Source organism: Trichechus manatus, unplaced genomic scaffold (assembly GCF_000243295.1).
Source record: "Trichechus manatus latirostris isolate Lorelei unplaced genomic scaffold, TriManLat1.0 scaffold00083, whole genome shotgun sequence".
NCBI classification, from domain to species: Eukaryota; Metazoa; Chordata; class Mammalia; order Sirenia; family Trichechidae; genus Trichechus; species Trichechus manatus.
The window spans coordinates 8,569,848-8,594,568 of NW_004444019.1; the positions used below are offsets into that span (position 1 = coordinate 8,569,848).

The following is a 24,721-nucleotide window of genomic DNA, read 5'->3' on the forward strand; positions in this document are numbered from 1 at the left end:
AAGAGACCAAAGGGCCGGCTTCTGTCCCGAGGTGAGAGGGGAAGGCAGAGAGAGTTAGGAGCTGGTTGAATGTTCATGGGGAATCAGGGGCGGAGGGGAGGAGTGTGCTGTCGCAGAATGGGGTGAGTGGTTGGGGTGTCATAACGATGTATGTTAAAAAAAAGAAATTCTGTATGGGAGACTAACTTGAAATGTAAACTCCATTTAATTACATCAATTAAAAAAATATATATATAGAAGACCCAATGGACAATACCTGCCCAAAAGCAAAAAAGAGAAGACAGGAAGGGGCAGGAAACCTGGAGGAATGGACCCCGGGAACTTGGGGTGTAAAGGGAAAGGGGAAGAGTGCTGACACATTGTGGGGATTGCAACCAATGTCACAAAACAATCTGAGTATAATTTTTTGAATGACAAACTAATTTGCACTGCAAACCTTCACCTAAAACACAACAAAAATAAATAAAAATTTTTGAATGAGAAAAAGAAGTATGTATGTATAGCTTATACATGTACTTAGAGAGAGAATTTTATGGAAATGTGACTATTTTGAGATAAAGCAATTTGTGGTATAGCATTTATAATCTCCAGTAGTTTAGAGGTACCACTCCCAAAGGAAATTTGTTTCCTTTACATTTATAAACTCATAAACAAGTTAATGGTAGGGGAATAAAAAGAGCCAATACGTCATACTCATGTGTACAGTCCCTTTGCCACACACGTCAGGGATGCGCATGCACAGACAACACACACACACACACATACACACAGACCCAGAGCATTGCCCATGCGAATGATATAATCTTGAAGAAAGAACACATACCCATATTCTTTGACACTGCATATACAGGCTTTTGCCCAAGGCTTTGATTAAGTGGGGAATTCCATCACGTTTAAGGAGCATTTCTTCATATTGTATCACATGAATATACCTAAAGTAACATATGATCCCATTTGGCATTGCATAGACAAGACTAGCAGAACTTGATCCTTGATCCCGTTGATGCAGAGAACCTTGATCTAGCCCATGGTCCTGTGTTGTTTCCTTGTTAGGTGCCGTTGAGTTGGTTCTGACTCATAACAACGCTATGTACAACAAACCGAAACACTGCCCAGTCCTGTGCCATTTTCACAGTTGTTGCTATGCTTGAGCCCATTGTTACAGCAATTGTGTCAGCCCTTCTCATTGACGGTCTTATTCTCCTTCGCTTATCCTCTGCTTTACCAAGCATGATGTCCTTCTCCAGGGACTGGTCCCTCCTGATAACATGTCCAAAGTGTGTGAGGCAAAGTCTTGCCATCTTTGCTTCTAAGGAGCATTCTGGTTGTACTTCTTCCAAGACAGATTTGTTCATTCTTTTAGCAGTCCATTTGTTCATTCTTCACCAACATCACAATTCAAAGGCATCAGTTCTTCCGTCTTCCTTAATTCATTGTCCAGCTTTCACATGCAAATGAGGCGATTGAAAACACCATGGCTTGGGTCAAGTGCACCTTAGTCTTCAAAGTGACGTCTTTGCTTTTGAACACTTTAAAGAGGTCTTTTGCAGCAGATTTGCCCAATGCAATGTGTCTTTTGATTTCTTGACTGCTGCTTCCATGGCTGTTGATTGTGGATCCAAGTAAAATGAAATCGTTTACAACGTCAGTCTTCTCTGTTTATCATGATATTGCTTATTGGTCCAGTTGTGCAGTTGTGAGGATTTTTGTTTTCTTTATGTTGAAGTGTAATCCGTACTGAAGGCTGTGGTCTTTGATCTTCATCAGTAAGTGCTTCAAATCTTCTTCACTTTCAGCAAGCAAGGTTATGTCATCAGCATGATGCAGGTTGTTAATGAGTCTTCTTCCAATCTTGATGCCCCGTTCTTTATATAGTCTAGCTTCTCGGATTCTTTGCTCAGCATACAGACTGAATAAGTATGGTAAAAGGATACAACCCTGATGCACACATTTCCTGACTTTAAACCATGCAGTATCCCCTTGTTCTGTTCAAATGACTGATCCTATAGAAATGTCATTAATAAATATACAGGAATTTTACCATGGTCACTTCATCTAATATTAGTAATGTGTATAAAAATACATATTTCATAACAGTAAAAGGTAAGGGAATTTTATTATAACAAAGAGTATTTTGGCAATAGAAAAAGATGCTTTTATTCAGTAGAGAAAATTAAATCCTGAAAGGGTAAAACTATTCAGTTGCAAACTTGATGTGTCATATGGTTATCAGAAATAATAAAAGAGTATTTTCAAATACTGAGGAAAAAATTCAAACCTCACATTGCAATTTTGAAGGATTCTACGGGCAAAATATTGAATGATGCAGGAAGCATCAAAAGAAGATGGAAGGAATACACAGAATCACTGTACCAAAAAGAACTGGTTGATGTTCAGCCATTTCAGGAGGTAGCATATTATCAAGAATTGAAAGTATTGAAGGAAGAATTCCAGGCTGCACTGGAGGCATTGGCAAAAAACAGGGCTCCAGGAATTGACGAAATACCAATTGAGATGTTTCAACAAACTGAGGCAGCACTAGAGGTGCTCACTCGTCTATGCCAAAAAATTTGGAAGACAGTTACTTGGCCAACCAACTGGAAAAGATCCATATTTCTGCCCATTCCAAAGAAAGGTTATCCAACAGAATGCAGAAATTATTGAACAAATATCATTAATATCACACACAAGTAAAATTTTGCTGAAGATCATTCAAAAAAGGCTGCAGCAGTACATTGACAGGGAACTGCCAGTAATTCTAGCCAGATTCAGAAGAGAATGTGGAACAAGGGATATCATTGCTGATGTCAGATCGATCTTGGCTGAAAGCAGAGAATACCAGAAAGATGTTTACCTGTGTTTTAACGACTATGGAAGGGCATTTGACTATGTGGATCATGATAAATTATGGATAACATTGCAAAGAATGGGAATTCCAGAACACTTAATTGTGCTCATAAGGAACCTGTACATAGATCAAGAGTCAGTCGTTCCAGTAGAACAAAGGAGTACTGAGTGGTTTAAAATCAAGAAAGATGTGTGTCAGGGTTGTATCCTTTCACCATACTTATTCAGTTTGTATGCTAAACAAATAATCTGAAAAGCTGGGCTATATGAAGAACGGGGCATTAGGATTGGAGGATGACTCATTAACAACCTATGATATGCAGATGACATAACCTTGCTTGCTGAAAGTGAAGAGGACTTGAAGCACTTACTGATGAAGATCAAAGACCACAGCCTTCAGTATGGATTACACTTCAACATAAAGAAAACAAAAATCCTCACAACTGGACCAATAAGCAACATCATGACAAATGGAGAAAAGATTGACATTGTTAAGAATTTCATTTTACTTGGATCCACAATTAATGTCCATGGAAGCAGCAGTCAGGAAATCAAAGGAAGTATTGCATTGGACAAATCTGCTGCAAAAGACCTCTTTAAAGTGTTCAAAAGCAAAGATGTCACCTTGAAGACTAAGGTGCGCCTGACCCAAGCCATGGTGTTTTCTATCACCTCATATGCATGCAAAAGTTGGACAATGAATAAGGAAGACTGAAGAAGAATTGATGCCTCTGAATCATGGTGTTGGCGAAAAATATCCAATATACCACGGACTGCCAGAAGAATGAACAAGTCTGTCTTGGAAAGAAGTACAGCCAGAGTGCTCCTTGGAAGTGAAGATGACAAGACTCATGTACTTTGGATGTGTTATCAGGAGGGACCAGTCCCTGGAGAAGGCCATCATGCTTGGTAAAGTAGAGGGTCAGCAAAAAAGAGAAATAACCCTCAATGAGATGGGTTGACACAGTGGCTGCAACAATGGGCTCAAGCATAACAATGTTTGTGAGGATGGTGCAGGACCGGGTAGTATTTCATTCTGTTGTACATAGAGTCACTGTGAGTTGGAACCAACTCGATGGCACCTCACAACAACAACACAACAACAATTTTAAAGTATATATTTTGGTTATATAACTGATCTGAATTCATTATAGGGAATTTGGGAAGTACACAAAAGCACTAAGAAGGTAAAAGTTATCCATGTTCCCTCCGCTCAGAGAGGACGGCTGGTAATAGTAATATTATGATCCACAACACTTCATCCACAATATCAAAACCCAAAAGCCTCTGGAAACCCTGAAAATTTTTCTTAAGTTTGAAGCAAATTCATTTGGCAACAAAATCTGAACTGTGCTCATGTGGAGTTGGTCTGCTTATCCCACTCCATGAGAGTATCATAAGTTTTGCTACAGAAATATTTGTGTGTTTATTAGACAGTGCTGCCTCAGACGCCACTGGGAATATTATCTTATATTCAGTGTGTACACTGTATTACCTTTATTAAAAGAAATCTAAAATACGAAATTCTGAAACATTCGTGGCACTAAATTTTCTAGATAAGGTATTATGGACCTCTCTTTATCATTCTCATCTTTCATAATGTGCATTTATAACTTTTTAAAAATCTGAACCCAACTCTGTGTAACATTTTGACATTTTTATTTTCCATGTTGTCCAATAGTTTTCTAGAATATGATTTAAATAGTTGCAAAATATTTTATAATTTTCTGTAATTTATTTAACTTTTATCCTGTTGCTGGCATACTTGGCAAAAGAACAAAATTAATAACATAAGTTACCAGTTCATCTTGACAATTCTTACTTGATATATAAATGTGTCAACATCTTAAACCTTATCCAGTAAAATAAACATCATTGCAAATCTAAGGAAGGGAGCAAGAAAGGAAAATCCATTCATCTTTATGCTTAAACCATTAAAGGATTCCCAATTTAAATTTACTGATGAGCCAGATTTCTTCTTATAAGGAATTAGCAAGTTAAACTAAATATCATAAAACATATTGCATTTTCTCACTAGTTGAATGAAGGCCATAGCTTTAGTGTAATCATATATTTCTTGGATGGCATTTTGCAAATCAGGAATTTGTGTTTCCACGTTTTATCAGTACAGGATTCTCAGTCATACTACTGCTGATGGGGTGGCGCAGTAAGATCAGAAATTCACTATGAAACACAAAAAACATTAAATTATATTTGTTACAGATTCTGTGTCATGGTATTTTAACTCGCCATTGTTATTTTTTGAAAATGGGTGTTTATATGTGTCGTATACAGATACCCAAAAACACATATATATGGTTAGGAACTGTTTCTTCTAGGGTCTTCAAGGAATTCCAGGCATTCCAGGTGCTCCAGGACCAACTGGACCCCCTGTAAGTATTTGCTAAAATAGTTCCATTCACAGCTTATATCTGTTGGGATGGTGCAAGGTGAATTACTCTTCTTCATTGCCTTATGTTCTTGGTGCCTGTGTGGAGATTCTATAGCCTAGAAAGGCGTCTTCCAACATCTCAGATTTTCATTTAGCGTTACTGAAGGCTGATCAGGGTCCTGGGAACTCATCATCAGAATTCTGCCAGACCAGAGAGCCGTCTGTGATTAAGCTAGTCTATTTGAAATTAAAGTTGGATATAAAAGAGCATTCTGATTTTTAGTTATAATTCTTTGGTTTTAACCTTTGGAAGAGCTGTTCAGCCTCACATTCTTAAGCACCATAAGCTGAGAATTCGTTTTCAAGAGGAAAAAAATGTGTCAAAGATTATCAGGTTCAATTTATTTTTATCCCTATTTCTGAATAAAAATAACACTCTACTTTAGTTGGGGGATTTTTCTCATTGCCCCTCAGACATGCCATCACAGCCTTCGTGTCTTTGGTTTTTCTGTTAATTCTATTTAGGGATTCCTGACCAGAATTTCTTCCTTTCCCACCTGCCAAATCCAACTTCTCATTCAAGTTTAGTCAAGTCTAAGGTTGCCAGATAAAATACAGTTCAACTAGTTAAATTTTGAACTTCTGATAATCTATTTTTTTATATAAGTTTATCACAAATATTGCATTTTTATTTGCTAAATCTAACAACACTCCTCAAGTCTCAACTTCTTCAACTCCTCCCTCCTTAAAGTTCCTATACAGATATAGTCTTTCCCACGCAAATAGGGACATGATCCTGCTCTGCCTTAATGTTTTGTCTCATGAATTCACCATAATTAAAATCCTACCACTTATGCTATCTCCACAGTTATGTAGAACAAACCTGGTTTAAAGTACTACACTAAAATTGGAAGTTAAGGGGAAAAGTTGTGAAAGGAACCGTGATAAACATAGCTAACTCTACTCACAAAGAAGAATTCAAATTAAATTTTGTTGTCCGTTGGTAAAATGCAGATCACATAACTCAATATGCACATTGTTAATTCTGCCGTGCCTTAAAGTATTTAAAATGTTGATCGCTACCAGAATTATAGCTCATTTAGGAAGGCATAATGTTATGTAAATTGCCATTTAAACAGCAAGGCTAAATTCTTAAATGTATCAAAAGGTTCCAATTAAGGTCATTACATGTGGTTGGCCAAGGTGAAAAAGAGACCACAAATAGAAATTTTACCCTTCCAAGGGCTTTATCAGCAGGGTACAGCTGCTGTATCAGCCTAAAGAATATAAGCTTTTAGGACTGATTTAATTAGGATCAAATGACCTTCAAAATGTGTAAGTTTTAGCAAACAACATCCAGTATTCTTTTGTTGTTTAGTTGTTGTTTCTGTAACAAACTTTGTTTCGTCTTACAGGGCTTATTGGGAAGAACTGGACATCCTGGTCCTGCGGGAGCAAAGGGTGACAAGGTACAGAGGAAAAGGCTCACTTATCGTCCAAAGTGGGGCTTGGGGTAGAGGCAGGGTGAGACCATTTAGACAGAAAGCCATAAAGTTAAGCAAAGCCTAAAAATAGATATGATGTCAAAACCAGTTGGCATCAAGTAGACTCCTACTCTGGTGACCCCAAGTGTGTCAGAGTACAACTGTGCTCCTGAGGGTTTTCAATAGCTGATTTTTCAGAAGTAGGTCTCCAGACCTTTCTTCTGTGGTGCTCTAAGTGGACTCTAACCTTCAATCTTTCAGTTAACAATGGAGCACATTAACTGTTTGCAGCACCCAGGAATTCCAGATATGATATCATCAGGGAATGACTATTCTTATAATAGGCTTGGAAGGACATAGGTCCAAAAGTTCGCTGAATACAGGAGATATGTCCTTAGGGAAAAGGATGAGTAGAACCTTGGTGCGATAGAGCAAAAGTCCAGATTGAATTCAGGGTCCTGATTGCCCACCCATCTGGTAGGATGGTGTGGGTGGAAGCCTCATGAAGTGGAGCAAGTAAGATGGTTTGAGTCGGGTACTTCCAGCCACAGGCATCGAGGCTGCAGACAGCATGCTCGCTATCATGACCGGGATTCCAGTAATTGAAAGGTTTGGTGAAACAGCCTGGAAGTTCTGTCCCTAGAAGGTGGTATTAGTTTCCTATGCCTCTGTAACAAAGTACCACAAACTATAATGGCTTAAAACAACAGAAATTTATTTTCTCACAGTTCTGGAGACTAGAAGTCCAAATTCAGAGTGTTGGCAGAGCCATGCTATCTCTGAAGCCCCTAGCAGAGGATCCTTCTTTGTTTCTTCCAGCTTGTGGTAGCCCCCAATGTTCCTTGATTTGTGACAGCATAACTCCAGTCTCTGCCTCTATCATCACATGATGTCCCTTTGCATCTATCTCTGTGTCTCTTTCTCCTCTTTTTATAAGGATGCCAGTCATATTGGGTTAGGACCCACCCTAGTCCTAGTATGACCTCTCATGTTAACTGATAAAAATCTTCAAAAATCCTATTTCCAAACAAAGTCACGTTCACAGATACCAGGAGTTGGGATTTCAACATATCATTTTAGGGGACACTGTTCAATTCACAGCGAAGGTCGTAAAGGAAATTCACTGAGGAATGAGGGCACCTTGTTTCCTGGGGAGTCCAGTTATTGGTCAAATGAGTTGCCGTGGTCAGAAGTGGGGACCAACAATAGGGGAGTCTCAGACAGCAAGACCATAGAGCTGCTCTTGTTTATCTTCTTTAGGATCCAAATTGGCCCTATAGTGTGAGTCCAGGCACAGCAGCAAATGAGTGAAATAATTGTAGCTATTCATATTAGAGAAATAAGAATCAAGAGTCCACAGGGGTCACTCAAGTGGCATCCACCCCAGTGAAAGCTCCCTGACCAAAACAGGGCATGATGGCATCCAGGAGCAAAGGGATCCCAACAAATCTGAAAGGAAACAATGTGCTTATTCTAGAGAGCCTCAGCGCATTTTTTGCTGGTAATATCCCAAGGAGCTTGTCCACTCCACCAGGCTTTTTCCTCTGTTCTCCATGAAAATAATTCAGTCATAGATTTGCCTTTGAAGTTAATGGGAATTCCACACCAAGATGAGCTTTGGGGCACAAACGAGGATGAAAATATGACTTTTAATTGTGCCGGGGGAAAAAAGTATTTTCAACAGTCACATATTTTTCCTTGTTAGTTGGCCCATGAGAACTATGATGTAATTCTATAAAGGACACGGCCAGCAGTCATCAGAATGTGACATGTCTTAGAGACACAGCCACCATCAAAGCATCTAGGAAAAGATGTAACGTACTCATTCCTCATCACACATTCTTAGGTGGGTTCATAGCAAGAAAAACTTGACAGTTTATCTTTATTGATAAACATGCAGACAAGAATTTTATGATGCTCTCTTTAGTTACTAAAAAGCAGGGGGAGTAGGAATGAAATCCTTTATCAAATTGATGGAAATGGGCTAAAATCCCTCAAAATTCTTGAGTGTTATGAGTAGGAATTTTCCTCTGAATTCTTTTTTTTTTTTTAAATTATTTCTTGTCATTGCCCCTGCCATTGAGATACTTAAAAGGTTTTATGAGGCTATTATTTGTAAAGAAAAGCACAGTTATAGGAATAACTGGTTAGAGGCACCAAGGGGACAATAGTGCTACTTATTATGGAACAAACAAGCATTCTATATTTTGTAAAAATAAAAATAAACTCCGTTTTTGAAGTTTCAACTTGAATCCATTTTTCACAAATTCTGTTTCTGGTCTGCTTTTTCAATAAGAAAATGTCTAAGCTGTTGAAATTGTAAAGAAAATTTCCCTTAAACAGTGTTGTATCACAGTCAGTTCTGTTCCGCAAGACATGCCTGACTTGGTTATAACGTCTGATATTAACTTAGGAAATGGAAGAAGTTCCTCCACCTGTAGACGTAACACAGGTTAGGATTTTCTACTCAAGTCAAATTATATGGGTAACCCCTCTAGTTCCCAGAAGGTGAAGGTGGTGGAACTCGTTGCCGTCAAGTTGATTCCAACTCATAGTGACCCTAGAGGACAGAGTAGAACTGCCCCATAGGGTTTCCAGGGAGCAGCTGGTAGATTCGAACTGCCAACCTTTTGGTTAGCAGCTAAGCTCTTAACCACTGTGCCACCAGGGTTCCAAAGGTGGTGGAGGTGAGGCTAAAGTGAGGGCTGACCAAGAGAGCCACAATTCCAGAGCCTGCCACCTGCAGGCAAGAATTCTGCTCAGCACTCCCTGGTGAGGAAAGACCCCCCCCAACCCAGCTGCCACTTGAAGTCCAGGACATAGTCGCCTGGGTTTTCTGCAACATCTAAGAATAAGCTTCATCCCTAAGGCTCACACACGTGTCTAGATGGGTCTGCGAAGAGGCATTTCCCCTTCCTGTGGTCTAGAAACTATTTCCTCAGATGAAGGAGAGAGCCCAGCTGAATAAGACTTTGCAAGGCTGAAATGAAATGACACATTGTATTGATTTCAGAGGATGGTTGTCTGAGCAAGCACAGTCTGGTTCATAAGCCTGGGGTAGAAATGTCTAAGCCATTTATTTTGGTCTGTATCCCTTGCAGGGCAGCGAGGGGCCCTCTGGGAAGCCTGGACCACCCGGCCCGCCTGTGAGTTGTATCAGGTTTAAAACTTAAAATTTATGTGTTTACTTAAGATTTTTATAACCTGGAGGTCAGACTACATTTAGATGTTCTCAAAAATGAAAGTCGTAAGCGTTTTTTATACAAATATAAACAATAGCCAATGTAGGTTTGGGGAGATTGTTTTTTCCCCTTTGGCTCAGCCCCAATGTGCAGTGCTCATTCTTGCATACTGTGGGCCTCCCTATCTGAGGACTCTGGAGACCTGAGTGTGTGCCTGTCTCTTGCTTCCTGCCTGGGGAACCCAGGCAAAGCCATTTAACTTCAATGAGCCTCATTCATAGAAAAGAGAGCCTATAAAAAGAGATCCCTTCTGGCAGTACGAGTTGGTAGAAGATTTGGTATTATGCTGTATGTGTTCATTCCCATCAGAGATGTCTGAGATGCAAGGAAATTCTATTTATATAGCACCTAGTGAACAAAATATACAAGAGCCATTGATGTTTTTATGCTCATGATTGAAACAGATGCGCACTTTGTCAGGGAGGCTATGGAGAACAGAGGTGCCGCTCTCTGGAGCAAGTCTGCCCTCGTGTGGGGCCACACTCAAACCGCAGCAGAGCTTAGGTCCAGGCCAAACATTCTTTTCCACTCTACCTCATAGGAATTCAGCTGTGACTTTCCAAAGGCAACAGGTATTCTTAGCCTGAGTGTAAATGCACACATAAACAAAGATTTGCGCTCAGTGCTTTTCCAAACTTGTTCCTCAGCTTGGTTTACTTGTCTCCTTCCTTTACAAGGAAGCAGGGCAGAACACATTTGGGGCTCAAATCCTAACAGGCACTCCCTCCTCGGTACACAGAATAGTAAATATAACATGAACTCATGAAAGGGACCTATGCTTTTATTATTGGCTTAAAAAGTCTTCCTCTTCCCATCTAAATCCTCCAAAACTATTCATACTTCAAGATACAGTTTAAATGTTGTCTTCTCTGGGAAATTTTCTCTGAAAATCTCAGAAGCATCCTTCATCTCTCCAGTATTTAACACACAGAAATACTGTAGACGTTCAGTAATTGTCGAATGAGTGAAATAATAAAGGAATAAATGAGTAAAGCATTTTTCCTTCCATCACCAGTGTTTGAAGATGTGTGCAAATCACTGAGCACCTCAGTATCTAAAAATGTTACCCAAGAACAGCGAAATGATGGCTCCCTCAATTTTGCAGCTGAAATGTGGAAATCACAAAAAGGAAAATGCAATTTAATTATTGATTCTATGGGAATTTTTAAAAAGAAGGATAAAAACTCTTAACTAAAATTTCCATATAGATATTTTTCCTGAATGCTAAAATGTATGATTTTTTTTTAAGACTATAGAATTCATTGCCTTTAAGTGTTGGTTACTCTGGGACTTTATATTCTTCATGTCAGTTTTCTTACGAAGTTCTTGTTCCCCGTTGTTCAAAAACATATGTTTTTGTAGAAACTTTCACATAGGTTGTGAGTAATGTCATCTGCCCGATTTACCTTAATTTTCTATTAGGTATGGAAAGACTATGGGGAAAAAAAAGAATTACTTCCCAGTAGCCAAATTGTTCCCTATTCACATCTTCATCAGCACTACCACATCATAGCCGGCAGGTTAGCAGGCTGTAAACAGTTAGCATAAATTGGCAATTCAGAAACTGAATTTTAATGAGCAAATAATATTTTTCTCTGAATGCATTAGTGTCTCATCTGTCAAATCTGAGCATTAATCAAACCCCTACTGAAAGTATCTGTGTGCTGCAGGTGTAGCTCACACTCCTTTCATTCTGCCCCTACAGTTGCTTTTAAAAAGCTAAAAATGGAAACGTTGTATTATTTCACTTATAGTATTAAACTCACTTTCTAAAGTAGGATCAGAATAGTATCATTTGATAAAAAGGTAAAAGATAGAGATGCCAGCTCTTAACTTAATAGAATAATGTTATATCTCATTTCTTTCCTAAGGGTGTACCATTCAATGAAGGAAATGGAATGAGCAGTTTATATAAAATCCAGGTATTTGCTGTTATAATTATTTAAAATCCTTTTCTAGTTATGGATTGGTGTAAATTCTTCTCTTCCTTTTCTTTTCCTTGAAGGGAAGTGTGAACGTTCCCAGTTATCCAGGGCCACCTGGTCCCCCAGTGAGTACAGTTGTTCGTCACCAAGCACACTTTCGCAACAGCCACAATGAAAAAAAACTCCTAAGTTCACTGAAAAATCCATGTTACGACTATAACCAAAAATTTCGTAGCAGGAGAGAATAAATGACAGCCATTATAATAAAATGAAGATAATGCACACAGTCAAAGCAATGATAAATAGCATCTTGCGTAGGGACAGCATTTTTTCATTGTAAACCTAAGAACTGAATCAATCAGCCCAATCAGTCATCTTCATGGGGGTGCCATCAAATTATGCTTCATCTTTTCTTCAAATCCAAAACTATAGCAAAAGCAAAACTCACACATATTTGCATGTGTCGTAAAGCAAATTGGACAAAATGGCTTGGTGTTCTGTAATTTTGCTTCAGTCATTATGTTAAAAAATGATTGATTTTCTATGTTTTTCTTACAGGGCCCAAAAGGCGATCCTGGACCAGTGGTAAGTATGCTTCCGTGTTTTGTGTCATTTAGAAAATAGGCCTTTGTTAAAATTTGAAAGAAGAGTATCAGGTGAAAATGGCCGGCCTGCCTTCCAAGGTATTCATCAATTAACGTGTCTGAGTCAACAGGGGCAGGGCTCCAAAGAGATGCCAGCAGTGTGTTCTTCATTTTTAAGATGCATGAGTCTGCCCTTTCCCAAGCCTGATGTTGTCACTGCCGTTGAGATTCTCTCTTTCCATCAGTGTGTTTTAGAAATCATCTTGTGATGGAGGGAGACACATGTAAAGCTCCTGATAAATAAGGCACTTTCTTCTAATAGCACTCTTTCTATGATTGATTCTGTTTTAAGTAGATTGTGATTAAGAGAAATACTTACTGGAAAAATTCCTAAATATGCCTGCCCTCTTCCCAATTAAAAAAAAAAAAGGAAAGAGACTGTTTATTTGCTTTGAGTGTCTTAGGCAATTATTCTATAGGAGACATGGCATGCTGTCATAAACCAGCTTGTTAGGAGTAATGTATCAGGAGGTTAACACTCAGCATGTAAGGAGATCTTGTCCTCCAGCCGCCCAAACGATGATAACTGTTCTCAGCATCCTTCTCAGCCATGGAGCTTCACCATAAAAGTTCTGCCAAATTCAGTCAGATTCCCTTTATTCCTTGGCATTTTTTTCTGTCATGTCCTTTTCAAGCATACGTTCCATCCTTCATATTCCATTTGTATATCCTTTTGACCTTTGGGTATAGACCTGAAGAAACTGAAACTGAAATAAACTTTCAACTCATTTTCCATTGTCATGTGAAAAAAATTGAAAGCCCAATTATTATGGTATAGTTTGCTAAAACTATATGAATAAATTTTAAACCAGTGAAAGAACAAGCCATAAAAAGCAATCTTTCCACATCTAAATATATTTTAAAAAGGACTTACGTTAAAGAACTTTAGCTATTGGGCAATGTATATTATTAAAGCCAATTTGTATCCCCCTGAAAGCATTCTTTCAACTAGTTAGTACCATATTCCAAACCCAAATATGTGATTTAGAAGTCTCCTTTATCTGTAACTTTTTTCATGATGTCAACAACTATACCCTTCATTATAATTTTAATTTTCTTTTATCTTGTCAACTACAAACATTTCCTCCTGGTCTTTCCATCTTATACTTTCGTCTCATACACAATACAGCCCCTCTAACTCATTTAGGTGCACCTAGACTTCTCATTGACTTTTCTGGAACTTTCTCGCAAGTTCTTGCATCAGCAGCTGCAGATTAAGTAAGAAAGTTTTTTTGAAGTGTTAGAATAAAAAAATAAATTATAATTCACTTGGACTGGGAAGTGGGTGGCAACAAAAATGTAGAAATATTTCTGTAGAATTTGAAGAGATTAAATTTCAAATTTCTTAGCTATAACAGAAGATGAAGAATTAAAACTAATTGTAGGGTGTTTCTTGCTTTTAGAGATGTGAATTAAGCGGAGGAAGCACAAAAACAGAAATACGGAATCATAAAATTAAACAAATACTGTGGAAACCTTCAGGTTTATCCTAGATAAATTTGAAAATATTTTTTGGGATCCTATATCAGCACCACCCTGCAAGTCTCTTCATCTCCCACAAGTTTCCCAGTACAGAGAAATAATATTTCATGCCATAGAAATAAGCTAGGAATGATAAAATTGAAGGTCACAGAGTAGAAAATTGAAAAGTCATTTTGAGATGGGTGGGGGGAGACTTACTCTCCCACCATCCTTCAAATCCCATGGTGACGGATGTGCACCACTATGTCTAATCTTCTCAGTAAACCTTTATAGAGGAAAATTACCATTAATAGAATTTAGTATCTTCTGAAATACTCCATTTTGCTCCTTTGGTATTCAGTTTATAAGTGACTTTCAATTAAATAATTATCAGCTGCTTTCACACAAATATTTATTGACTGAGCACCTTCTCTGTCCTAAGGACTGTTGAGAATGTAAACAAAGAAAGTCAGAGAGCTTATTTCCTTTGTCAGTAACCCAGGGCATCTTTTACAGAGCTTTATGCAGAATGGAATCTTTTTTTTTTTCCTGATTGACAGGTTACATATTAAGAGGCACTTAAAAAGATTATTAAATTATAAAATGTATCATTCATATGCTTCTTCATTTAATATTCTATAATAAGGACAATATCATAAATAATAATGGAAGTTATAACCTTGGTAATATTTTTGAAGCAGATCAGAATTATGTGTGCAAAAATGCATTCACGGAGAATGAAGTTTGGAAGTTCTCTTTTCTACATGATCATGTTCAAATTATCCATTATCCTAAGAAAAAAAATTAACTAATTTATGAACAAGAAAGTACTCACTTTATCCCTCTTGATTTACAAGTCCTAATGTTTCAGTCTGAAATTGATCAAACTTGCAATCAAGATGCATTGATAATTACTGGTGATTGGAATTCAAAAGTTGGAAACGAAGAAGGATTGGTAGTTAGAAAATATGGCCTTCATGATAGAAACGACGCCAGAGATCTCATGATAGAATTTTACAAGACCAATGACTCCTTCAATACCTTTTTCAACAACATAAATGACAACTGTACATGTGGACCTCTCCAGATGGAATGAACAAGAATCAAATCGACTACATCTGTGGAAAGAGACAATGGAAAAGGTCGATATCATCTGTCAGAACAAGGCCAGGCACCAACTGCAGAACGGACCATCAATTGCTCATATGCAAGGTCAAGTTGAAGCTGAAGAGAATTAAAACAAGTCCACAAGAGCCAAAGTATGACCTTGAGAATGTCCCACCTGATTTTAGAGACCATCTCAAGAATAGATTTGATGCATTGAACACTAATGACCAAAAACCAGAAGAGTTGTGGAATGACATCAAGGACATACATGAAAAACACAAGAGGTCATTTAAAAGACAAGAAAGAAAGAAAATACCAAGATGGATGTCAGAAGAGACTCTGAAACTTGCACTTGAACTTAGAGTACCTAAAGTGAACAGAAGAAATGATGAAGTAAAAGAGCTGAACAGAAGATTTCAAAGGGCAGCTCAAGAAGACAAAGTAAAGAATTATAATGACATGTGCAAAGACCTGGAGTTAGAAAACCAAAAAGGAAGACCATGCTCAGAATTTCTCAAGCTGAAAGAACTGAAGAAATAGTTCCAGCCTCAAGTTGCAATATTGAAGGATTCTATGGGCAAAATACTGAATGACGCATAAAACATCAAAAGATGGAAGGAATACACAGAGTCACTGTACCAAAAGAATTGGCTGGTGTTCAGTCATTTCAGGAGGTAGCATATGATCAAGAACCGATGATACTGAAGGAAGAGGTCCAGACTGCACTGAGGACATTGGTGAAAAACAAGAATTGACAGAATACCAATTGAGATGTTTCAACAAATGGATGCAGCACTGGGAGTGCTCACTGGTCTATGCTAAGAAATTTGGAAGACAGCTACCTGACCAACCAGCTGGAAGAGATCCATATTTATGCCTATTCCAAATAAAGATGATCCAACTGAACGCAGAAAATATCGAACAATATCATTAATATCACACACAAGTAAAATTTTGCTGAAGATCATTCAAAAGCAGTTGCAACAGTACATCATCAGGGAACTGCCAGAAATTCAGGCCAGATTCAGAAGAGGATATGGAACAAGGGATATCACTGGTGATGTCAGATGGATCCTGACAGAAAGCAGAGTATAGCAGAAAGATATTTACCTGTGTTTTATTGACTTTGCAAAGGCATTCGACTGTGTGGATCATCACAAATTATGGCTAACATTGCAAAGAATGGGAATTCCAGAACACTTAATTGTGCTCGTGAGGAGCCTGTACATAGACCAAGAGGCAGTTACTCAGACAGAACAAGGGGCTACTACGTGGTTTAGTCAGGACAGGTGGGCATCAGGGTTATATCCTTTCACCACACTTATTCACTCTATATGCTGAGCAAATAATCCAAGCAGCTGGACTATATGAAGAAGAATGGGGCATCAGGATTGGAAGAAGACTCATTAGCAACCTGCTTTATGCCTATGACACGACTTTGCTTGCTGAAAGTGAAGAGAACTTGAAGCACTTACTGATGAAGATCAAAAACTACAGCCTTCAGTGTGGATTACACATCAACATAAAGAAAACAAAAATCCTCACAACTGGACCAGTAAGTGACATCATGATAAACGGAGAAAAGATTGAAGTTGTCAAGGATTTCATTTTACTTGGATCCATAACCAATGTCCATAGAAACAGCAGTCAAGAACTCAAACAATGTATCGCGTTGGGAAAATCTGCTGCAAAAGACCTCTTTAAAGTGTTAAAAAGCAAAGATGTCACTTTAAGGACTAAGGTGCGCCTGACCCAAGCCGTGGTATTTCAGTTGCTCATGTGCATGTGAAAGCTGGACAATGAATAGGAAGACCAAACAAGAAGTGATGCATTTGAATATTGAATATACTATGGACTGCCCATAGAACAAACAAATCTATCTTGGAAGAAGTATACCCAGAATGCTTCTTAGAGGCAAGGATGGCCAGACTTCGTCTCACATACTTTGGACATGTTGTCAGGAGGGACCAGTCCCTGGAGGAAGACATCATGCATGGTAAGGTACAGGGTCAACAAAAGAGAGGAAGACCCTCAACAAGATGGATTGACACAGTGGCTGCAACAATGGGCTGAAGCATAACAAGGATTGTGAGGATGGCACAGGACCAGACAGTGTTTCGTTCTGTAGTACATAGGGTTGCTATGAGTCAGAACCGACTTGACAGCACCTAACAAAAACAATGTTTCATACACTAGAAAACATAAAACATTAAAAAGAACAAAGAAAGAAAATGGAAAACATTTATCTATCTCCTGTCTCTCAATGACCCATCAGCTTGGCTTTGACTTTTAGAATCATTAGATCATCCTTGGGTCATCTTCTCAAGCAGTCACAATTCATGTCCAGCTGCAAAGAATATTTAAGGATGATGAACTACTTTGAGAGCTCCATCTTCACCTACTCTTAGAGAATTTAGTCTCATTCTCTGGTAGTCTAGCAGCCCCAGCTACTTCACAAATTGGCAAACTTTTTTCGAGCACAGCCTTTCATTCTCATTTTTATTAAAATTGGAATTATCACTGATGAGAGAGATTCATTTTGATTAGATTCTTAATCAGAATAGAAATAATTAATTGGAAAATAAACTCATACCTCTCTGGGGAATAGCTTTTATTCGAAAACTATTTTCAAACATCAAATCCAAGAATATAGATGCTTGAAAATAGAGCATACCATTTACATGTTAAATTGCAAATCATTGTTTGGGTGTTTTTTTTTGGCAGGGGAAAAAAAAAGTTTGTCTTTGAAACCAATGCTTAAAAACCTTTTAATCGTTGCTCCTGCAATTCCTATGTTCAAATTTAACAGGGAGAACCTGGTCCAATGGGGTTGCCAGGACTAGAAGGATTTCCAGGTGTAAAGGTAAGCACATAGGTTATTCAATCAACATTTGACACATGTTTACTGAGCACCTACTGTAGAGCCAGAACTGTTTTAGGTGCTTGGGATATATAAGTGAATGAAACAGACAGCCATCTCTGCCCTCATGGAACTTATATTCTAGAAAGGGGATACAGAATCTAAAAGACTAAACATAATAAATAACTAAAATTATTGTTGGTAATTACTACCGAGAAAAAGAAAACGTAGCAGGTTGGGGAATTAGGAGTGGGAATGAGCAATGAATGTGATTTTAAATAGAATGGTCTGAGAAGGTAAGATCTGAACAGACTTGAAGGAGGTGAGAGGAGTTAGCCAAGCTTCCTCAAATCTGAAGGAAGACTATTCCATGAAGAGAAAACAGCAGGTCATAAAGCCCTGAGCACTCCTGCTGTGTCCAAGGACACCAGTGGGTCCACTGGGAAGAGGAATAGAAGATGAGGCCGGGGAAACAGGCATGAGGGGAAGAAGTGGCCTGGTCATATAGAGCTATGCTACTCAAAGTGTGGCTGGCGGAGGGCCAGTGCCAGCCTGCAAACTCTTTGTTATGGGTCCTGTGACAAAGTAAGTACAGAAATTGAGAGTAAGCATTTAAAAACTTGTCTAGCAATTTGACTTTGCCATGATAAACAAACCCACGCTCAATAGACTCATCCTGGTCCATGATGGATTAGGAAATAAATAAATAAGTAAATAATCTGTTTCTTTACCACAGGTAGTTTGAGAAGCTCTAATAGGGAAGCTTACTCACAATATTAAGGACTTTATCTTTTACTCTAAGTAAACAGGAGCCACTGGTGGTTTCTGAGTAGAAGTGTGACAGGGCCTCCACTTGGAAAGCAAGGGTAGAAGCAAAGAAGCCAGTTAGAAGGCTATTCCAGTAATCTAGGTGGGAGTTAATGTGGGCTCAGATCAGTGAAAACAGTGGAGGTAGTGAGAAGTGTTAGATTCTCAATATATTTTGAAGGAAGAGCCAACAAGATTTTTTGATTGATTGGATGTGAGTATGAGAGAATAAAGATGAGTGGAGTAAGGCTCCAAGTTTTTTGACCTGAGCAGCTGGAAAGAAGGAATGGTCATCAACTGAAATAAGGAAGGCTATAGTTAGGAGCTCAGCTGCTAATCAAAAGGTCAGCAGTTCAAATCCATCAGCCTCTCCTTGGAAACCATATAGGGCAATCCTATTCCGTCATATAGGGTTGCTATAAGTTGGAATCGACTCAATGGCAACAGGTTTGGTTTTTGGTTTTTATAGGCAGAACAGATTTGGAGGGGGTAAAGATGATCATGAGTTTAATTTTAAACATGAAGCCAAATTTTGGAGATACTTATTAGACATCAAAGCCAAAGTATTAAGTAGGTAATACAATAAAAATATAGAGTTTGTGAAAAAAGTCTAAGTGGAGATATAAATTTAGCTGTCTTAAGCATATAAATGGTATCTTAAAGCCATGGGACTGGATAAAATCACCAAGGAATGAGTGTACACTTAAAAAAAGAGAAAAGGACCAAAGATTGAGCCCTCCAACATTAAGAGGTCCATAAGAATAGGAACAAGCAAGGGAGACTGAGAAGGTAGCAGGAAAACTTGGGTTCCCGGAAGCCAAGTGAAGATAATGTATCAGAGAGGAGCAAGTGATCACCTGTCTCAAATGCTGCAGATTAGGTCAAGTAAGAAGGGGGTTGAGCAGTGTCCTTTGAATTTAGCAATGTAGAGGTCTCAGATGACCATAACCAGAAAAATTATTACTACTTTACTATGTTGGCAGGGAAAATGCCAGACTTGAGTGGGTTTAAGGGAAAATGAGAAGAAAATATTTAGAAACAGCAAGTACAGTATAAACAACACTCACAGAGTTTTGCTGCAAAGGAAAGCAGAGAAATGGATCAGTGGCTGGTGGAAGAAATGGGGTCAAGGCTTTTTAAGATGGTTTTTAAGGTAATGGAAATACCAGCGTGTCTGTACGCTAAGGGAATGATCCGGGCATGGATCTGCCTCTAAAAGAGGGCTGAGGAGGAATAATGATATAGGAAAGAGAGGGGAGAATTCCTGGAGCAATTGTCCTTAAATAGGTAAGAGGAAAAGGAACCTAGTGTATAAATGGAGAGTTTGGCTTCAGAGAAGAGCATGGACAGTTGAGCTTTCCTAGCAGGTATGAAAACAAGAGTATAGGGGTGCAGATGCTGATATTTGAGAAGATGTCTTGGTGAGGGTCTATGGAAGTTCTTTTCTGATTGCTTAAATGTTCTCAGAGGTGAAGGAAGCAAGGTCATCATCTGAGAGTGAAGTAGGGAGAAGAGATTGGGGGTTTAAGGAGAAGGTCTTCCAGGAGAGAGGAAGAGTTCATTGACCACAGAAGTGAGATGAGGGGCAGCACTAAGGGACTTCTTAGGGTTCATGGTCATGAACTGAAGTGAGCCCAGTCAGGGAGAATATGCGTGCTTCTATAGCCATGTACAGACACTCAAGTAAAGGCAGAGAATAGGAGGGGAGTTTGGATTTAATCGAGTTTCTATTTTTGACAAGTAATTACAAGAAGCAAGAATAGAGCAAGAGAGTTAGCAGTTTACACAAAAAATTGATTATAACAATTGACCATGGAATTTAATCTGGGTAAGGAGGGGAGAGAGAGTATCAAGGCAGTGAAGGATAATGAAAAAATGGTAGCATCAATTGATTAGAGGTCCTGGGGGCATCAAAAATTTTAGGGGTTCACAATACTCAAGAGATAAGCTAGAACAATGGGAGATGGTGACCTGATGATGTGATGCATGAAACTGAGATTACGAAGGGTTTTTATTGACAAGGTCTTAGGTATAACTATTGTAATAAAAGGGAAATCCATGAGGGGAGAGTGCTTCAAGGAACTGAGAGACTCAAACGTTGGAAAGACCATCCTGTCAAGGAACAGCCTCTTAATGTTAGTCTTTATCAAACATGCAAATGTTTCCATTGAATGAAAATTTCCAGTTTACTCACTTAAACCCCACAATTTAAAAAGAACAAAGTGAAATGGATGAGAATTACCTGTTTACATCCTTTGCCCATTTTTAGATTGGTTCTTCTTCTTTTTGATTGTAGCTATTTTATGTATTAAAGATGTTACTTCTATTTTATATGTTGGAGTTTTTTTATTTTCTAGTTGGTCTTTGCCTTTCAATTTTGCGTTTAATATTGTCTATGTAAAATTTGTAATTTATAACTATTTTCCTATATGATTTTTGTTTTGCTTTTATGCATGAAATAACTTTTATCCTCATTCTCAATCAAGATCAGATAGTCACTTATATTTTCTTTTCATTTCTTTATAGTTTCTTCCATAAATCTATATGGAATTTATATGGGATATAGTGAAAAAAGAGGAATCAAACATCTTTTCAAAAAATTTATCTGGTTATTAGCACTATTTATTGAACAATACATTCTTTATTAAAATCCTATTATAAATGCTGGTATGTTTCTAAGATTTCTATTATATTGCATTGGTATACTGCTTAATCTCATGCCAGTATTCCATTATTTCAATTATTATAGCTTTATCATATGTTTAAATATTTAGTATTTCTGGTATCTCTTATTCTTTTATCCTCTTGTTTATTTATTATCCTGAGTGAACTTTAATATCATTTGATCAAGTTGGAATTTTGTAAGAATTACATTAAATTTATAAAGTAATTTGGGTAAGCAATGACAACTTTACAGCATTGTCTTGCCCTCCAAGAACAAAGCATATCTCTCCATTTAATCAAGTCTTGTTTTGTGTCCCTTGGTGAAATTATGAAGTTACTTTAATGTAGGTTCTGCTCAACAAAAATTGCCATTTTATTATCTCATATATAACCATTGTGTTTTTAGCGTTGTCAGTGTTATCTAAAACACTACATTGCCTCTTAAAAAAGAGTTGTGTCACTGTACTGAGAGCACTCGAAGGGATCTTCTGATTGGCGGATTATGACACGGACAAAATCCTTATCTCTAGATCTTCTCATTCTAATCCTGAGGTTTGGGTTCTCCAATGAGACAAGTGTAGGAAAAGCTTTTTAGAAGATACTCAACGTTCTTAATCTTTTAAGTAATAGAAATAACCTTTTGAATATATGGAATAAAAATATTGACTAATTTTAGTTCTAAATATCTGTGGGCTCTTATTAAAAATAAGAAATGATAACATGAATGCGTATTTTCATTAAGACTATTATCCACTTTGGTTTTATGAAAAAAAAAGAAACTTTTAACAGGTCCAGTTGGCTACTCATTCTATTATTCTCCCATCCACTCTCTAGCTTCAGACCAGCTGATATTGATAAAGCTTATTCGATCCAAAGAAAAGCTTTACTAAATCCAAATTGTCATTTGAGCATTAATTTTACAGGTAAAAATGGTATATATGTATTTTTTTATCTTAATAGGGAGATCGAGGCCCAGCAGGTTCCCCAGGAATAGCCGGGATTTCGGTGAGTCCAGATTATGTCACATTCATTTTGCAGTTAAACAGTTCCAGCACATGGAGTCACCATGAGTCAGAATCAGCTCAACAGCAACTAACAATAACAAACTCCACAGTAAATCTACCCAAAACTCCACTGCCATAGAGTTGATTCTGACTCACAGTGACCCTGTAGAACAGAGTAGGACTGCCCCACAGGCTTTCCAACGCTGTAATATTTACAGAAGCATATTACCACATGCGGCTGGTGGGTTCGAACTACCAACCTTTCAGTTAGCAGCCGAGCACTTAACCACTGCATCACCAGGGTGCCTTGTAAACCTACCACCAAGGAACAAAAAGGACTGGGGAACACATCATAATTCCTGTGGCAGCAGGTTTCCGTAATCCCCATTTTAAAAAATAAAACCACTTGTCCCTCTCCCACCTCAAGAATACTCCATTCTTTATTTTCACCTTTTTCTTATTTTTTCTTTGGTTTTTCTTTCATTAAGGAAGAAAAAAAATTTTTACAGCCCCGTTAACCTATGACTATACATTAATATACAAGCACAGCTTTGAAAAATTTGTTTTATTTCTGTATTCTCAGTATATTTCAAGGTTTCTTGAGCCTCAAAAGGCAAAGTTCTCACCCTGAACCATGTTCTTCAAGTTCCTTGTACAAAGCTATAATCCAAGTTTTCCCTTAAAAAAAAAAAAAAAAAGCCTATTGCCATCGAGTTGATTCCGACTCATAGGGACCCTAGTTCTCACTGAGCCAGGTGCTATTAGCAGAGCTTTATTGCTGCTAATGTTTCCTCGTAAACTAGCCCTTCAATCCTTTCTATCATTTTTGTTACTCTCTGGTGTCAAATGTTTTAATCTCATCAAGGTCTTTTCAAATAAGTAGGAAGTACTCTAGGAAAGGTTGAAATCATTTCCCTGAGCCCTAGGGATCATTCTGATCTTCTTTCATGATGCTCTAATTAAAATTTTGTGGTCACACTTTATGAGTTAGTGACCATTTATCCTCTTGCTAGGTGCCCCTGCAGGGTAGGCCCAGGATAACATCACAGGAAAGTCAATGAAAACCCTATGCTTGAATCGTAGGAACATGAGAAAGATAAAAAAAAAAAAAAGCCCCACTACCCCCATCATTTACAGGGCCAGAAGCCATTCTACTTCACTCATTTAACTACTCAGTCTGATAATAAAATACAAAAATCCATCCATTATCTGTAAACTTTATAGAGGATGCCATCCCCTTATTTACCCCCTAGATATAGTTAAGTATTAGTATGACAGTAAAGGCAAAATCAAAATGTCTTCTTTAGCAAGCATTTCAGAATTTTATATACAGTAAGTATTCTTCTTGAAAGGAACCCTGGTGTGCACAGTGGTTAAGCGCTCTGCTGCTAACCAAAAGGTTGGCGATCAGAACCCACCAGTGGCTCAGCAGGAAGAAGATGTGGCAGTCTGCTTCCATAAAGATTCAGCCTAGGAAACCCTAAGGGGCAGTTCTACTCTGTCCTGTAGGTTCACTATGATTCTGAATCGACTCGAAGGCAACGGGTTTTTTTTTTTTTTTTCTTTAATTCTTCTTGAAAGTAGGCTACCCACTTATTCCCATTCCCTTGCCCCTCCCCACTACAATTGCTAGCAACGGATTTGGAACTCTGTTTCTGGAACTGCCCTCAGAGTCCACTTAACAACCTGGCCCCGTTATAGTCACACCCTGTTTTTGTCCTGTTGTAAGAAAAGACTCTCCAATTCTATTTAAGTAAAATCAAAGAGATTTATTGAAGTCAGTATATCATTCGAATGAGGGAATCATGAAAACCTCAGGGTCTAACACTCATGGATTCCAAAGGAGGGGTACAAATGACCCATAGTTATACTGCTGTATAAGGAACTATGGAGCCCTAGGGGCACAGTGGTTAAGAGCTTGGCTGCTAACCAAAAGGTTGACAGTTAGAATCCACCGGCCACTTCTTGGAAACCCTATGGGGCAGTTCTACTCTGTCCTGTAGGGTCGCTAAGAGTCAGAATCGACTCGACAACAACAGGTTTTTGGTTTGGTGGTTGGGGCGCGGGGGTGGGGGGATCTCATGGTCTTCATAAAACAATCGCATGACATTGGCATGACGATACTGTAGGGAACAGATTGTTAAACAGTGCCTCACCAAGAGCGTAAGATCTCCTGGGGGATTTAACACAAAGAGTTTTTGATAAAATTTTGTTACAAATTCACAGTCTTAGCCTAACCACAAGCCGTAATAATAAGATTGATTTCTAAGCAACAGAGTTTGTG

At 38.2% G+C, this 24,721-nt stretch overlaps 1 protein-coding gene across 1 annotated transcript in view; it reads left to right on the forward strand.

Annotated features, from left to right (window-relative positions):
- The window catches only part of COL19A1 (collagen type XIX alpha 1 chain), a 369,652-nt gene that overhangs the window by 310,901 nt on the left and 34,030 nt on the right, over nucleotides 1-24,721 (forward strand). Inside the window, exons 34-41 of the mRNA XM_004381357.2 lie at nucleotides 5,187-5,240; nucleotides 6,655-6,708; nucleotides 9,825-9,869; nucleotides 11,837-11,887; nucleotides 11,971-12,015; nucleotides 12,449-12,475; nucleotides 17,912-17,965; nucleotides 22,394-22,438. Of these exons, the coding sequence (XP_004381414.1) occupies nucleotides 5,187-5,240; nucleotides 6,655-6,708; nucleotides 9,825-9,869; nucleotides 11,837-11,887; nucleotides 11,971-12,015; nucleotides 12,449-12,475; nucleotides 17,912-17,965; nucleotides 22,394-22,438 (375 nt within the window). The remainder of the gene's footprint in view (nucleotides 1-5,186; nucleotides 5,241-6,654; nucleotides 6,709-9,824; nucleotides 9,870-11,836; nucleotides 11,888-11,970; nucleotides 12,016-12,448; nucleotides 12,476-17,911; nucleotides 17,966-22,393; nucleotides 22,439-24,721) is intronic.